A 15198-nucleotide genomic window follows, 5' to 3' on the forward strand; every position below is an offset into this window, starting at 1 on the left:
ATGGATTCAGGCACGTACTGGTTCTGGTGCCTTCAGGAGTTCATCCCTTCAAAACACCTCTCCCCACGGAGGCAGCAGCAATCACAGAGGCGTCTAGCATTTAGGGCTGCTTACTCTTCTATCTTAGCTATTTGCTTCCTAACACAGCTTGGCCGTGCGAGGAAGAAAGCGTGAGTGGGCGCCTGACACACAGGGGTCCCCGCAGTCACCCGGGTGCTGCTGTGACAGCAAAGCAGGGTTGATCGCGAGAATTCCGCTGGCAGTAGGTTAAACGTGGTTACGCCCAGAAAAGGGGGGAAAGCCAGAGTGTTTTCTAGTTGGGTCATTCTTCTGCATGCAATAAACATAGAAAGTGTGTCTTTGTGGCTGTGTTGTCTCTGCAGGCTGAGGCTGCGAAGTGGCTGAAGGCACTGCTAGTCCTGCCCCCATGCAATCCCATGCCCTGTAGCCCAATCTACAAAGGGTTTGCAGACTCTTGCTCCCCCTGCTCTCACAGCATTGAACCGCCTAAATTTCTTTCTGCACGTGAGTCCATATTTTTACAGGTTTTGTTATGTTTGTCTTTAAAACTGGAAACCAATGGGATTTTGCTCCCTGGTCATTTGGACACCTCTGAAAGGGGGAGCTGGTCGCTGAAGGGTGCAGTTCTTGTTACGTTTGGTCTGGTCTAAGTGCAGGCAGATACCGAATGGAGCAGCCCCCTTGCCCCTCCAGCTGCCTGTCCCTGGTGCCTCTCTGGCTGCAGACTAGCGGCTGTGTTGCCTGCACAATGACTTGGGGTCACTTCACTGAGCTGCTGACAGAAGCCAAGCCCAAAACAACACCAAACCCTGTTGAAGCAGGTGATTTTGGGGGCTTGTCCTGTAGCTGTATGGAGGCGGATGTATTGCAAGGGAAGGGATGGCCTTGAGTAGCAGTCTAATGATGGTTGCAGTCAACGGTCATGTGAAACTGCTTTCTACAGCCCTTGGCCTTGGCTGCAGGATCCACCCAGCAGTACCAGAAAATCTGCACTTGCTGTTTGTTTAGGTGAGCTTTTTACTCCTCGGTGTAACTGCCGCTGCGCAGCCCTTGCTGAAATGAGCAAGTCTCACCTCCCAAGTGTTCTTCGCTAGTATCTACCCCACTGTGGAGCATCCCCTGGCTTTGTGGGATGAGGAAAATGACTTCCTATTGACATAGGCTGCTCTTCTCCCTCTCCCAAGGGCTCTTTTAGCTGACACCGTTTGGGAACTCCAACACACCCAAAATAATCCAAAAGGGCAGAGGTTTTCTTCCCCTCCTTTCCCCATCAGAGCAGCAGCATAGTCTCTATTTCCATGTAGCCTAGCTGGGATTTGAAGTCTGGGCTCCAAGAAGAAATTGTTCCCGTGCTGGCAAGCTCAGCACAATCATAGGTCCCGTTACCTTCCTGCTGGTAGGTAGTGCTCAGCATTAACAATCTGAGTCCAGCTATGGAAACACCATGTTTTCAGTCCAAGATCTGCCCAGGCTCTGTCCCATGCTCTGCAAGGTCTGTGTTTATTGTCAGGCCTAGGGCTGGTATCTGTGCTCATCTCAGCTGCTGTGATCAATACGGGGCAATTTGCTGGTTTACAATGGGGAAAACTGTTGCACGCACCCTAGAGCATCCATTCCCAGCCTGTGTCCTCTTGGTAGAGCATTGCTGGCACATGGGGCACCGCACCCTCCTCCTGGCTGCTCTGGACCAGCAGCAAGGACTGGAGCTGGGCTGTGATGGACCAGGGGACACATCACAGGAGAGAAACTCTGGCCTGGTCTCCTGCCAGGGCAAGACCAACAGCGCTCGGAGCACAGGAACACAGCCAGGTGAGGATCATGTCCCAGTGCATCCAAGGAGCCCTGGACCAGCGTGGTTCCCAGCAGTCCTCAGGTCCCAGCTCTTCAAAGCTGCTGGGAGCAGCCTTGCTGGGCTTTGGCTTTGTTCCCCAAGGCTGGCTGAAAGCAGAGAGAGTCCATCAGCAATGGGGTTGTTGCCTTTTCTGCAGCTCGGCTCTGCCCCAGAGGTGAGTTTGCTGTCAGCCTTCCCCTCAGCCGGCTCTGTGGGGCAGGGTGCTGGGCTCTGGGGCTGCCAGCCTCCCGGCTGCTCCCTTTGCAAATGAGGTCAAACCATGCTTGTTTTTAAAGCAGTATGATGTTCACGTGGTGACTCTTTCCTGAAGTGCTGATTAAATAGTTTTGGGGAATGCTCTGTAACTAAGGGACTTGGAGTTCTGGTAATTAGGCAGTCAATTAATCATTTTGGATAAAGTGCTCCCTAACTGTGTGGTGGGAGGTGTTTACCTAGGGCTTGGGTGAAGGTGGTAAGAGACGATGAGGCAGCTGAGCAGTCTAGCTGGCTGGGCAGTCTCCCTTGAAGACTGGCCTGCCTTTTGTTTCTGAACAGAAAACAATCCTTTTCTTTACTATCAAGTGGTCCTCATCAGCAGAAAGCAACTCGTATGGTGTCCTCCTGATGTGTCCATAGAAAGCACCACAGAGCCATGGTGCCCAGTTGTCTGGTAAGGTTGTGAGCGGCTCAGGAGGAGCCAGGTAGTGCTTTTCCTCCCTTCCTGGGCACAGGGTGATGGCGCTGCATCATGGCTCTCCCAGAGCAGTTATTTCAACACAGCGGTTGTTAGTTCCCTTTGCTGGCAGTGGGGTTGGGTCATAAATGTTTGAAATTCAGCTTGTTGCTTCATTTTGTTGGGCTAGATGAGCTGTAGTATTTTTGTTTATGTTTCTGGATTGGATGAATGTCCTTGGTATTTATTTCTTAATGCAGCTCTTTAAAAAAAAAAAACAAAACACCAAAACACAAACAACCAAACTCTTCTGCAAACAGCTGGTCTGATACAACATGAGGATTTGTTTGCATCGAGTGAACAACGGAGCATTGTCTGTACAAAATGAACTGACTTCAAAACATGTATGCAAAGGCAGGGAAATGATTCCCAGAGCAGAATTCATCCATGTCTCACAAACGTGCCCCTGGGTTATCATATAGAGGCCATGAGATGTTGCAGGAGCACAGCAGGGCTTCAGTTTTCCTTCAACATGGCTCTCGAGGCTGCTGTGTGAGCCCAGCTGCCTGCTCTCCCCTGCTCTAGCAGAAAACCATTCCTCCCGAACACAAGCAGGTCAGCTTTTTCCAGGCAGCCACTCCAGCATCATTCCTAACAACAGTTTCAAAAGCAAATCAACCCTCACCTGCCCCCAAAACACCTAATTTGTGCAAATTGCGGAGGTGAGTGAGCTCCCCAGGCCCTGGCGGCTTCTAAACCTGCAGGGGAAGTACAGCCAGGCGGCGTGGCAGGGCCTGGAGGGAGGTGAGCAACAGGTCCCAGGGTTTCGCTGTCGGGATCTGTCAGGAGGCGCGGCTGCTGCAATAGGGATGACAAAAGTCTTTTTGATGTTGGGTTTTACGCAGAGCCACCTGCTGCCTTTTGTTGGGTGGGGAGAAGGAATGAATCATGGAGGAAGCCAGAGGGCAACACAGCTTGGCTTTAGACAGGCAGGTCTTGGGCTGAGAGGGGCTTTTTCAGGAGGGACTCTGAGGGTTTCTCTCCCCTCTGCAAATTCTCTGATATCTAGTAGGTGGGGAGAGGGGATTGTGCTACAGCTGTGTGTGCAGCCGCCTCTCTCCTTTATTGCATTGGTTATCTGTCATGGAACTTTATGAATGTGATTGATGAGAGCTGGCAGGTTGTGCTGAAAGCAGCTCTTAGTATTGCAGTTATTAGGAGAGCACGTGTGTGCACATGCATGAAAAAGAGGAGTGCAGAAGTTTGGCTTCCGTAAGTTAAAAATCTGTCTTATGTTCTACTTGCTTAAATACTCAAAACTCTGAACTGGTTTGTAGCAACCTCTGATGGAAAGCAAGGTCATCTTACCATACCAAGAGAGTACTGGGCTGCAGAACCATCAGTCTCTCATTCCACAACAGAATCGAGAGTACATCTCTGCATCTGCCAAGGATTTGGGCTGGAAAGGATAAAAGAAAGAGTGCAGGAGATGAGGAAGGGAGAAGAGCTCTGTCAAAAAAAGGACCAGCGAGACTGTCCTGCGTCACTAGCCTGATAGGCCGCACTGAACAATAAACACCAAGGTTTCTGGACAAATGACAAGCCTTTATTTTTTTCTGTACTGAAAGGAAAAAAAAAAAGATATCAAAACCAAACCAAAAGTTAGTGACAATTCTCCAAACATTTGAACAGCAAAAACATTTCCAAGACAATAAAGTGAAGAAAACAACAGTACATCTGTACTGACGATGGAAAGCCAGTGTTTTAGCTGTTACTGTTTCCAGCCATATGCAACATGTGCTTCATGCTAACTGGGTCTTTTGGCTTCTTGGTCCCAGCTAAGGCACAAATTAAGATACCTGATAGTGCTCTTCAGCTTGTGAAACAGCAGAATGTCAGCTCTGTTAAACAGCTCAGATTAAACAACTTGTCTAGTGCAGCAAAGTGCTGAGCAGAGAAGCACTCCCCAACCCAACGCAGAGCTCCAGCACGCCCTGGTGTCAGAAACTGCCACCGACAGACCTAGGGATGCTCCAGTACTGGAGAGACAGAAATCACCTTAGCTTGCTAACACAAGGACAATGTTCTGAAAGATGTGCTCTCATCTACATTTCAGTGTTTTATGCTGATAAATATCCCCCACTCTTTTGCACATGACCTCTTCAAAACAGCTCTCCTAGCTGCAACCTAAACAAACTTTCCTCCAGCAACAGGCTGAGAGTCTCCAAATGCAAGAATATCCCCTTCCGAGCTTCTCAGGAGAAGTGAGAGCCTGGGTCCTAGCTAGGCCCCTGCTAAGGGCCCAAAACCAGATCTGCACTGCTACCTGGAGGTGCAAGTGTGTGGGGAGAGCTATAGCTTCTCATCTGCAGTGTCTCTGCAGCGCATGTCGCTCTTCAGGGCTCTGAGGGCTTCTCCAGAAGAAATACTGGTGATTGAGGGCTGCCTTGGCTGAGATGCGCCTGCTGGGATCATACAGGAGCAATTGCTACCAAAAGAAAAAGCCAGCAGATTTAGGATTTTAAAAACCAAATGATTGATTGCACCTGCACGTGTCTGGGCCCAGACGCAGATGTTGGTCCTCCCTTTTCCCCTCTCTGGGCTTTGGGAGTAACCCACAAGCTGAAGTTACCATGGGGATTATGCTAGAAGGGTTCTTTGACCCTCAATGCAGTGGTTTCCTAGAGGAACCTGCAATGACAGTCCTGCTTCAGAGCCAAGACTGAGCCCTATTTGATGATTCAGTGTTTCTGCAATGGCAGAGATAAGCATTAGAGCCAGATCAGCTAATGCACTTCCAGGTATTTCAGTCCCAAATATGCCTATTCTTTGCCCAGTTTGAAAAGATCTGTCCCTGGGTCTTGTTCTGAGCCCTTACTCACCACCAGTAAGTCTCTACCATCTTGATCTAAGCTGGGAACAATTTCCTTCATCTCCTTTCTTGCCCACCGGGGAAAGTCCCTCTTGTAGTCAGGCAGCTGGGTCACCCCAGACCAGGTAGCCTCAGTGGGAGTGCCCAGCGTGCGAAAGATCCGGAAGAGCTGATCGATCTCGGAGTCCCCTGGAAACAGGGCCTTCCTGGTCACCTGGGGGGGGGAAAAAAAAAAAAAAAAAAAGCCAGTTCCCACCTTTCCATGAGCTGTGTGCCCCGATTCCCACTGCAAGCAATGCTTTGTCACAGCAGATGCAAACAACTGCACAGACTGGGGCAGTTACAATGCAGCAATTCTGCGAGGCAGCGGTCAGGAGAGTCACGGGTGTCTGTCTGCTTGTCTCCAGCTCCTCTCCATGGATCCATGGTCCCCTGACACTGTCCTTTTTCAGCCAGTCCCTCATCCCTCACCAGTTTCCTAACACCCGCTCTTGCAGGCTAGCTCCCTCCCTGCCTACTTGCCCACGCCCTGCTGATCTGCAGCTTGGGGGCTTTGGAAGCTGGGGATAGTGCTGGTACACTGCAGGGATTACAAGAGTCCTTCAAAGCGGAGTATGGACCCCTAGGAGATCCACGCTGCCATGCTATGAAGTGCTAGTTCTCTGCAGCCCACTGTGGGGACATCTGCAAGAGAGCCATCTCCTTCCAGGATCAAAATGCTGCAGCAACAAGACTGAAGTTGCCTTTTCCACAAGGACAGGTATCACATTCCCATATACCTGGAACTGCAGCCAGACTACAGTGGCCTTCTGCCAGGCCCCTGAGGGTAGCAGATTTCCTTTTGAGCCCTCAGCTAAGGATCAGCTAACCCTCAGGGTGGACTTTCCATAATACCTCAGCACAGAGTGGGACCACAGTATCACAGATGTTCTGCATCTTGTCCCTCCTTCCCCACTTCCCATTGCAGCTGCATCCTCCCTGCTCATTAAAGAGACTATTTAAACCCATTCTACCATTTCTGCAAAGATGCAGCCGATGCTCCAGATATCCACAGCAGTCGAGTAGTACTTGCATCCCAGCAGTATTTCAGGGGCTCGGTACCACAGAGTCACCACCTGGTAAGGAACCAACAAACAAGCTTTGCCTAGTTTCCCTGGGTGAAACTAGAGGTATGGCATCCTCTCTTCTTGGCTGTTGCTGTGCAAATCAAAGCGTGCCAAGGCCATGCTGAATTAATAGACACCTTAGTGACAGCAAGACTGGGATTAGCAAACCATTCTCTAGTAGGACACCCCAGAACAAATAAATATACCCTATGCTGAGAAGCTGGGAACCCAGCTTGCAGGCAGGCTAGGGTAGAAGCAGTTAGCACACTTCGTGGGGACATGAGGTAACCCCTTAGCTGCGGGTTAGGTTAAGAGCACGTGCCTGGGCACAGCTGTGCCTCAGCTATGGATGAGTAACTTGTGATGCTGCTGTTTTTCACCCACTATGGATTGTGTACCCCACGCTCAGGTGGCACGGAGTTTCAACAATACCTCGTGAGTGTATGTGCGCAGAGGGACTCCGAAAGCTCTTGCCAGTCCAAAATCAGCCAGCTTGATTGCTCCCGCTTCGTTAATGAGCAAGTTCTGTGGTTTTAAGTCCCTGTGGATAACTCTGTGTGAGTGGCAGAAGCTCACACCCTGCAGCAGCTGGAAAAGGTAGTTCTAAGGAGAGAAGAGATTTCAGACAAGGCTATGATGAAACCACTTTGAAGTCTGGATCATGTGAACCAACACACTTTGGATCATTTACAGACCTGAATGGGAAAAAAGGCCTTGCTATAAGGCAACACCAGGCTTGCAGGCCACTACTCAGAGATGCACACAAACTGCTCCCACCCTACATGGGGACAGAGAGACTCCAATCCAAGCAGTGGTAGTCCCTTCCACCCATCCATTACTCTGTACAAAGGGAATTTAGCAATAGATCAGTCAGTTGTCCTCTTAACAGCAGTTTGTTCTGCAGCGAGATGGGCTGAAGCGCCTGTAAACAGCTGGGAAACAGATGTGCTGAGCGATAGTGCCAGGAGGCTTTCCCAGCTGGAATGTTTGAGATCTGAGAGGTCAAATGACTCCGGACAAGGATGAATCTCTTCCAGATGCAGTCTGGGTCAGAGCAGCTCAGTGCTAGCTCTGCCCAGCAGAAGGCAGCAAGGACACATGCTCTCTGCCCTGCCTATTGGTGCTCCTTCTTCAATGTACCTTGACCAAGCTTAAAGGAAGCTCTCCAGTTCGGGATGAGTCCATGTATTTCTTCAGGTCCTGATTCAGGTACTCAAACACCAGATAGAGCTTCTTCTGGCTGTGTATGACATCCAGGAGCCTGCAGAAGAAGTGCAAGCACTCCCTTCAGTACCTTTGTGTGGGAATCCATGCTATGCAGGAGTGTTAGCCTCTTACAGAGCGTGTGGGAAGACCTCCAGGACTTTGTCCAAACATACCCAAACATCTTTCCTCCCACAGATGCCTCTGCCCTGCGAGTCCTTTGGAGCAGAGAGAGGCAGATATAAAAGCAGCATCTAGCATGGGGCGGCAGCAGCTTGGACTAGCCTGTGTTGCCGGAGTAAAGTGGCAGCACCATGGGCTATTGCTGCAAACTAGGGAAGTGCAAGAGATTCCTGCTTTTTCCTGTTTCTTTTGCTCCTTTCTGTGCAGTCAGGGAAGGACTGGAAGGCCCCTCTTGCTGCCTGTACCCAGAGCTCCCCATGGGGATGAGCAGGAGCTCATCAATGTGCTGGTGGGGAGGGTTCATCCAGGTCTTACTTGACTATGTTGGGGTGCTTCAGCTCCTTCAGCAGTGAGATTTCTCGGATCGCAGTGCTGGGGACGCCCTCCGTCTCCCTGCGGCAGAGATGGGCTGTATGGCACCCTGTCCCCCGGTGGGATCCCGCAGCCCACGGGGGGTCCTTGTGTCCCTTCTCCCTCCCATTGTACCCCATCACCTGCCCAGGGGAGGGTCTCTCACACCACGCGCCCTGCGTTTGGAATGGAGTTGCATGTGGGGTGGGCTGGGGCAAGGTATGGGGAGATGGAGCTGTGGGGAAGGAGAGGGAGGGGGTGACCTAGACAGTGCAAGCTGTGGGGTAGAGCTTGTTTGGGAGCACCTGTGGGCACATTTGGAGATGCAACGGTTTAAAAGCCTAAGCCTTGCTTTTCACAGGTGAGGGGAGATGAAAGCTCTTTGGCCCTCAGGCAGCCGCCTCCACTGTCCTGAAGGGCTTCCACAGGGTGCAGTCCCACCACCATGGTCCCTGCTCCGCACTGACACCCCTCATCATGGAGACAGCCCAGGGTCAACCCAGGGGAACTGTAATAAGCTTTTGTTTGCTTGGTCCCGACCCTGGAGGGGTTGAAGTTGGCCCTCACCAGGCCCTGGCACCATACTGCTGCGAGAGAGGTCACCTCCCAAAATGGCGGCTACTCACCCCTGCCCTGGGCCACCGCGCCAGGGCCAGGTAGCACTGGCTCAGCCCCTAGCTAATAAAGACATTGCTTCCCCTCATGTCAGGTTTTTTTGAGCCTCTCGCACCATTTTGGACACTGGGCTCAGGGGCCCCCTGCACACTCCTGTGGTGGGGCTGGGGCACTGCTGCGTTCAGTGGGTGGCCATGTCCCCACAGAAGGCACTGCTGGCCGCAGAGGAGCCATTTGCCTTCCTTGCCACCCTCTCGCCTTGGCACTCTATGGCCACCGTGCTGAGGAGGCAGCCAGCCTGGCACCACGTCAGGCTGGGTGAGCACTGGGCTAGGCCAAGCCATGGCCGCCCCCGGGGCCGGGGCTTTGCCCCACTCACGAGTCCAAGCGGATCTTCTTGAGGGCCACCAGCTGCCCCGTGCGCTTGTTGCGAGCCTTGTACACCACGCCATAGGTGCCCTCCCCGATCTTCTCCACCTTCTGAAATGCCTCCTGGAAGGTGTCCATGGCGCTGCCTCAGCCTTGCAATGGCAGCGGGGGCAGCTGGTACTGCTTTCTGAGAAAAAAAAAATAAAAAGGGAAAAAAACCCCAAATGTGCAGAAGGTGTTTGCTCTCCCTGTGTGTCCCCTGAGCTGCTTTCGGGGTCTGGGTCCCCCCTTGCTGCTCTCCCAGCACAGGGACCTGCCTTGAACTGGGGCAGCTGCGGGCCTGCCGGGCTGCCTGGGCACGCTGGCGGGTGCCTGGGCTTCTTCGGGCAGACCCAAAGACCCGAACACACCGAGCACCAACTGCCCGGGACCGGTTGCTTGTGACAAAGGTTGTGGACTGTGTTGGCTAAAGCAAAAATGGAGCAGAATGGATGTAAAGAGCTGCTTTGGGCCTGCGGGAAAGGCAGCAGGGACTGCACAGGGCCAAGGGAAGCTCCGCAGCTCTGTTTGTACAGCGCCTGGTGTCAAGGGGATGCGGTGTGTAATTAGGGTTCCCTGGGACACGCTCAGGTCAAACACACTGCAGAAATGTCCTTTTTTGTCTTTTTTTTTTTTTTTTTTTTTTTTTTTGTCTTGTGCAATTGTCCCTTAAACCTCCGCACCACGGGCTGCACCGCTTGGTCAGCCTTTTGGAAGATGTCCTTGTGGGGGGATTAATCATTGACTTGACAGCTGACAGAAGACAAGATTAAAAAAATATTATGCATTGTGGCACCAGGAAAGGTAGAGCCACAGGGACTGTTCTTCTGGACGGCTTGTGGGCTCCACGTCTCTGGGTGGGCACAGCAGCCAGTCCGCAGCGCAGACCCCAACTTTTAAGTGACCTACAAAGAACTGATTCAGCCCATTCCTGAGCTACCAGCTCAGTATTTTTAAAAAATGGATCCCAATTTTGCCGATTTGAAAGAACCAAAGTGAGGTTGCTCTGTGGCTGAAGAGGGATTCACATGGCCACAGCAAACTCGTGTGTGGTTTCTCCGGTGGCTTGTGCAGGTTTGAGTTTGCACTCACGTCTCCATCCGGAGTTATTACCGAATTTACTCTCCTCTTCCTGGCTGGTTGGGTTCGTGGGGTTTTTTTTTTCATAACACTTGTAGGAAGCTGGTATTTTGGATATTCCCAGTGCTGGCGTCTTGGATATTCCCAACTCTCTGGCAAACCCGGCCATTTGGGTAAAATTTAAGCACAGGGAGGAAGGTAGAACAGACAGGAGATGTAGTGTAAACATAGACACAACATGACAGATGCGACATCGTCTGTTACAAAACCAGGTTAAAATCTTGCCTCTTGAGATGATGTTTTTGGACTTGGGCTGAACAGAGCGTGCTGAGGCAGGGCTTTTGAGCTCTGTAACTGTGTGAAGAAAAACATAGGCTAAACTATGATTAAAGATTATAGCAAGCACTGTAATTACTGAGCCATCTCAGGCCCTTGATTCAAGCCTGCTGGTAACAGGGGACTGACTTTGCCAATACCTGTTGCATTTTGATCTGCTGCTGTGCATTGTACAGCTTCAGTCTGTATTTTCTGGACATTTCACCAGAGAACCTGATCAAGAAGCAGAAAAGGCTGCAGGTGGCTGAATTCCCCTACAAACCACAGTCCAAGCTCCAGGTATTCCTATAGCACAGGAAAGTCTTCTCTTTCTTGCACTAGTATTTTATTCTCATCTCACATTAGTGATTGTCTGTCTTTTTGTTGATGGTTTCATTCTGCTAGGTGGGCCTGGCACCATGTTCTTAAACCAGAGTGGCTCTGATGTAAATTCATTTCCTCTTCTTGCAGATTTTTCAAAGCCAAGCACTTCCTTATACACCCAGTACTTAGGAGAAGGAGAAAAACTGCACATCACTAACATTTCTTACATCATCCTGGGGTTTCTTCAGGGCCTGATGCATTTGCTTTAGCAAGAGAGAGGTTTTTAATCAATAAAAGACAGGCTGCCTTCTCTTTTCATCTTTATTTAGGAAAATATCTATCGAAACCTTTAGATGCTTCCAAAAAATAGTGATTTAAGGTCTCCTAACTTAGTTGTGTCAAGGAAGAAAGTCAAGTGGTGGTTCTCGGGGCACTGCAAATATTTATATTAGAGCTAAAGTCAATCCCTGCCCTTGGACACCTGCTCCTGAAAACCCGAAGAGGCAGGTGCTACTGAAAATAGCGACTCCGTGTTCTTCTTGTTCTTTGTTGGTGAGTCCAGATATGCGAGTGTTTTGCCAGGAACGCTCCTGTGTGGCAGCTGAGTCACGATAACCAAATGCATGCACTCATGGACCCGCAGCCACACAGAGCTAACGAACTTTGCACTAATGTCCTTTACCTCAGATTTGCCAACAGCCTGGTAACGTGCTGCACTTTGGCAGAGCCTGTGGCTGTGAGCTGTTTAACTGCAGATTTGGAGACTTGTCCTTCTCCTGATGTCTCCAAGCCTTGCATTACAAAAGGACCAGTATAACTCAACCGTTCCCTTTCCATCACCACCCTTTTAAACAAACGACAAACATGCTTCCCAGAGCTATTTTCAGTGATGACACCCGGCATGAATGGACAACCCATAGTCACATATTGACTCACAGTCTTCAAGTGTTTCCCTGCTTAGTGACTTGACTTTGCTATTTGCCACGGCAAAAAGCAGTATGTTGCAAACCCACCTTCTAAATTTACTTTTAAGATATTTGTTGCAAATGGCAGTGCAAGGACCGGCATACGGCTGGTCTCAGAGCTGCTGTCAGGACGTGCTGTTTCCCAGCCGCTCCTGCCTCTCGTTGAAGTATTTCCTCTGCTCCTGTATGGCTTGTTCCAGCAAGGGCACATTCATCCCTTCCACGCAGGTCAATATTCGCGCCTTTACCACAGGGCCCTCACCTGGGAATATAAACAGGAAGCTTCCGTTGAAAGAAAAACAGACAGAGCAGCTCAGGGGCAAACAGAGAGGTTCCCTCAGGAAGCACATGAATTCAGCTGGCCGAATAAACATAGCCTCAGACCTTGCAGGAGACTGGACTGGCCGCGTGCCTCCACCAACATGAGCAGCAGGCCCAGGAGCAGGTTAATTCAGTGTTGCACTTTCCCTCTGCCCTGTTGGCTACAAAATGGTGGTGACTGACACTGCGCTCTCCTTGCACTGGGGAACGCTGAGCCCAGGACGTCTCAGTGCCAGTGCCTGCCATGCAGCATCTGTCTACGTGGCTGGATGATGTTTGGTTTTCCCTGTCTAAAAAGCATCAGGGATGGGTCTAAGCTCATTTCTGAATGCCTCTGTGTAGACAAGAAGAGGACAGAATGAACCTGGGCTTAGAAGAGGCTCAATTCTGCCTATAACCAACAGTTCATCGGTGACATTCAAATCGTAACATGGAGCTGCACAAAAGGGGCCAAGCCTTGGTGACACAGCTGACATCTCAGCCTGCTCCCCTTCCACCCCTGCAAAATGGGGCCAACTCACTCCTAAGCTGTGATGACCAAAATAACATGTCTTGCTAAAGGAATTTTGCAGCAGTGGCTTAGCAGGTAACTCACCAGGTGCCACATGCAGTGTGGCTTTCCACATGCCACTGAGGATTTCAATGGCATGAATGCGAATGCTTGTTATCAGGTGTGGCCAAGACAACACTTGGGATTTGCTTCACAACTCCACTGCCTAGCCCAGATCAACTCCCCACGCAAAGCATCGTGCAGCTGGAGTAACGCTCAGGGCACCCCAGGAAAGGACAACAGGGTGCCCTGTGTGACAGAGCCTGCCTGCATTACTCATGCCCCGTGTCTGAGGGCAGGAATATAATTAGAGCCTTTCAAGGATGGCAAAGACCAACCCAGCCAGCTCACAATGAGGTACTGCTGCAATCAGCCGCGTTTGGAGTGAAGACGGTGTGGTGGCTGGCAATGATGCCAGAAGGCTTTAGCACAGGTTTCACAAGCTCAGTGATGCTGCTGAGGCGCTTCTTGTTTCTAAAGAAATCTGTGCCAGAGCACCAGATATTCACCTAGGTAAGGGTGGCTCTTCTCATGGTCAACAGGGAGAGATGGGCTGCTCCTGCCTCAAATCACACGCTTGTGTGACCAGAGGCAGCCGCACGAGATGAGCCTGCCTTGGCCAACGCTAACCTCCGTGACAGTGCGTCTCACCGTGTGCCCAGGGAGCCACGAAGGAGCTCATGAACCACAAACAGCAGTGAAGGGCGCTGGTTCCTGGAACATTTACCTTCCCTGTGTTCAGCCTCTCCCAGGACCATGTAGCAAGATCCCAGCTGGGCTTGGAATGGCTCCACAAACTTGGTGTCGACACAGACTCGGTACTGGGCTGAGCTGTGCTGAGCGATGAGAATGGCTTTGGACCGCGCGAGGTCATAGCAGCATAACCTGGGAACAATCGGTTTCGGAAGCTCAGCGGTGCAGAGATACAACAATTACAAACAAAGGGGGGGGGTGTCAGCCAGTGAAGGCAAGGCCTGGCCTGCAAGGAGAGCGGGGTACCCTTCTCACCTGCCAAACGTCCTCAGCGCCTCCCCCTCTGGGACTGAGCTGTCGATCTCCCAGGGGAAGTAATAGACACCAGCACTTGGCAGCATCTCACACAACCACTGTTGGGCCTGCAGTAAAGCAAAAGATCTGAGTTCGCGCTACCCCGGTACCGAATCCAGACACTAGCTGATGCTGCCCCAAAACTACTTCCTTGCCCAGGGGCCCCCATCCAGGGGGGCTGCAGGAGCTTCATAGCTTCACCTGCCAAGTCCTGTTTGCAGCTCAGTGCACGTGCCAAGCCCTGGGCACTCTGGCATAAAGAGGGCCTACCTTCCCCCACTGCAATTCAGTGTGAACGGCAACAGGCGGCCCACCAGATCCTCCAGGTCTCCCCCAGGCTATGGATGGGTTGAAAAAGGTTATGGAAATGGGAAAAATGGTGTTTGACAAGTTCAGAGAGTGCAAGGGACTGAGATGCAGGAACAGACCCAGCTGCTGGGTGATGGGGTACCATGCAGCAAGATTTAAGGTATGAGCCGAGTCTGTTCTCATGCTGCAGGATAAGAAATTCTGGCAGGGTCTGATCCTGCAGCTGGAGAACAATTACTTGGATACAAGCCAGCCTGGTTTCATCAGTAGTCTCGTAGGGTTAAGAAGAGTGAGAATGATTCACCCCAGGACAAGACTCAGGTGGGAGCTCCAGTGGTGGGGCAGGGCTGGCGCAGGCAGGCCAGCCCGCGCAAAGCACGCAGAAAAGCAGGAACGCAGAGCAGCTTTGGCAGGATTTTAATTGTGCCCAGCCAGTGCTGTAACCAGGCCGTTGGCTGTACCTCAGTGTGGTTTCTTTTGGCATCATTTTCTCTCTGATCTCTCTTGCAGGTTGCCTGTGTTTGGCATGTTTCCATGCTCCATTTACTGCTTTTCTCCCTGATTTCTTGCCCCGCTGGGCGGGACCCCAAGAGCTGCACAATGGCCCAGGCAGAGACTGCTGCAGATCAGACAAGTGGGGCCACCCCAACGGGGTCAGGGAACCCCAATATTGATTATGCAGCAGTGAGGACATACTGAGCTGCAACCTTGTGGCTTTAATGCTTGGTTCCCCTCACCCACTCCATGCATTGCTCAGGGGGTTGCAACCTTGCAAAATGCCCCACTGCTGGCATGGAAGCAATGGAGGCAGGACTGCCATGGGAGGCCACCGAAATCACGGTGATCCCGGCTCACCCCTTCTCCACACATGCCTGAACTCTGGGTCTGGCTGCCCCGTGGCCCCACGCAAGGCTGTGCAAACCCATGGCAGGCTGTGAAACCCCTCTGGCAGGGTCCTCGACCAAGAGCAACAGAGGCAGAAATCCACCTCCATGCACTCTGCAGCTCTGCATCTCTGCCTCAC

The 15198-nt window shown here is 51.5% G+C and overlaps 2 protein-coding genes across 2 annotated transcripts; both read right to left on the reverse strand.

The window, feature by feature from the left end:
* Positions 1-4887: 4887 nt before the first annotated feature.
* Positions 4888-10204, reverse strand: CDK3 (cyclin dependent kinase 3; the record flags this gene model as incomplete). Its single annotated transcript, XM_082008074.1, has 7 exons — positions 9235-10204; positions 8205-8282; positions 7644-7764; positions 6936-7106; positions 6411-6512; positions 5408-5611; positions 4888-5013 (listed from the first exon to the last, which is right to left on the reverse strand). The coding sequence occupies exons 1-7, from the start codon at positions 9360-9362 to the stop codon at positions 4888-4890; spliced, it is 930 nt and encodes a 309-aa protein (XP_081864200.1). The 5' UTR covers positions 9363-10204.
* Positions 10205-12072: 1868 nt separating this feature from the next.
* TEN1 (TEN1 subunit of CST complex) lies at positions 12073-13912 on the reverse strand (the record flags this gene model as incomplete). The annotated part of the gene is made up of 3 exons (XM_082008093.1): positions 12073-12209; positions 13546-13703; positions 13827-13912. The coding sequence occupies 3 exons, from the start codon at positions 13910-13912 to the stop codon at positions 12073-12075; spliced, it is 381 nt and encodes a 126-aa protein (XP_081864219.1).
* Between the last annotated feature and the right edge of the window lie 1286 nt (positions 13913-15198).

Source organism: Phaethon aethereus (assembly GCF_964289735.1).
Source record: "Phaethon aethereus genome assembly, chromosome: 18".
Taxonomy (NCBI): Eukaryota; Metazoa; Chordata; class Aves; order Phaethontiformes; family Phaethontidae; genus Phaethon; species Phaethon aethereus.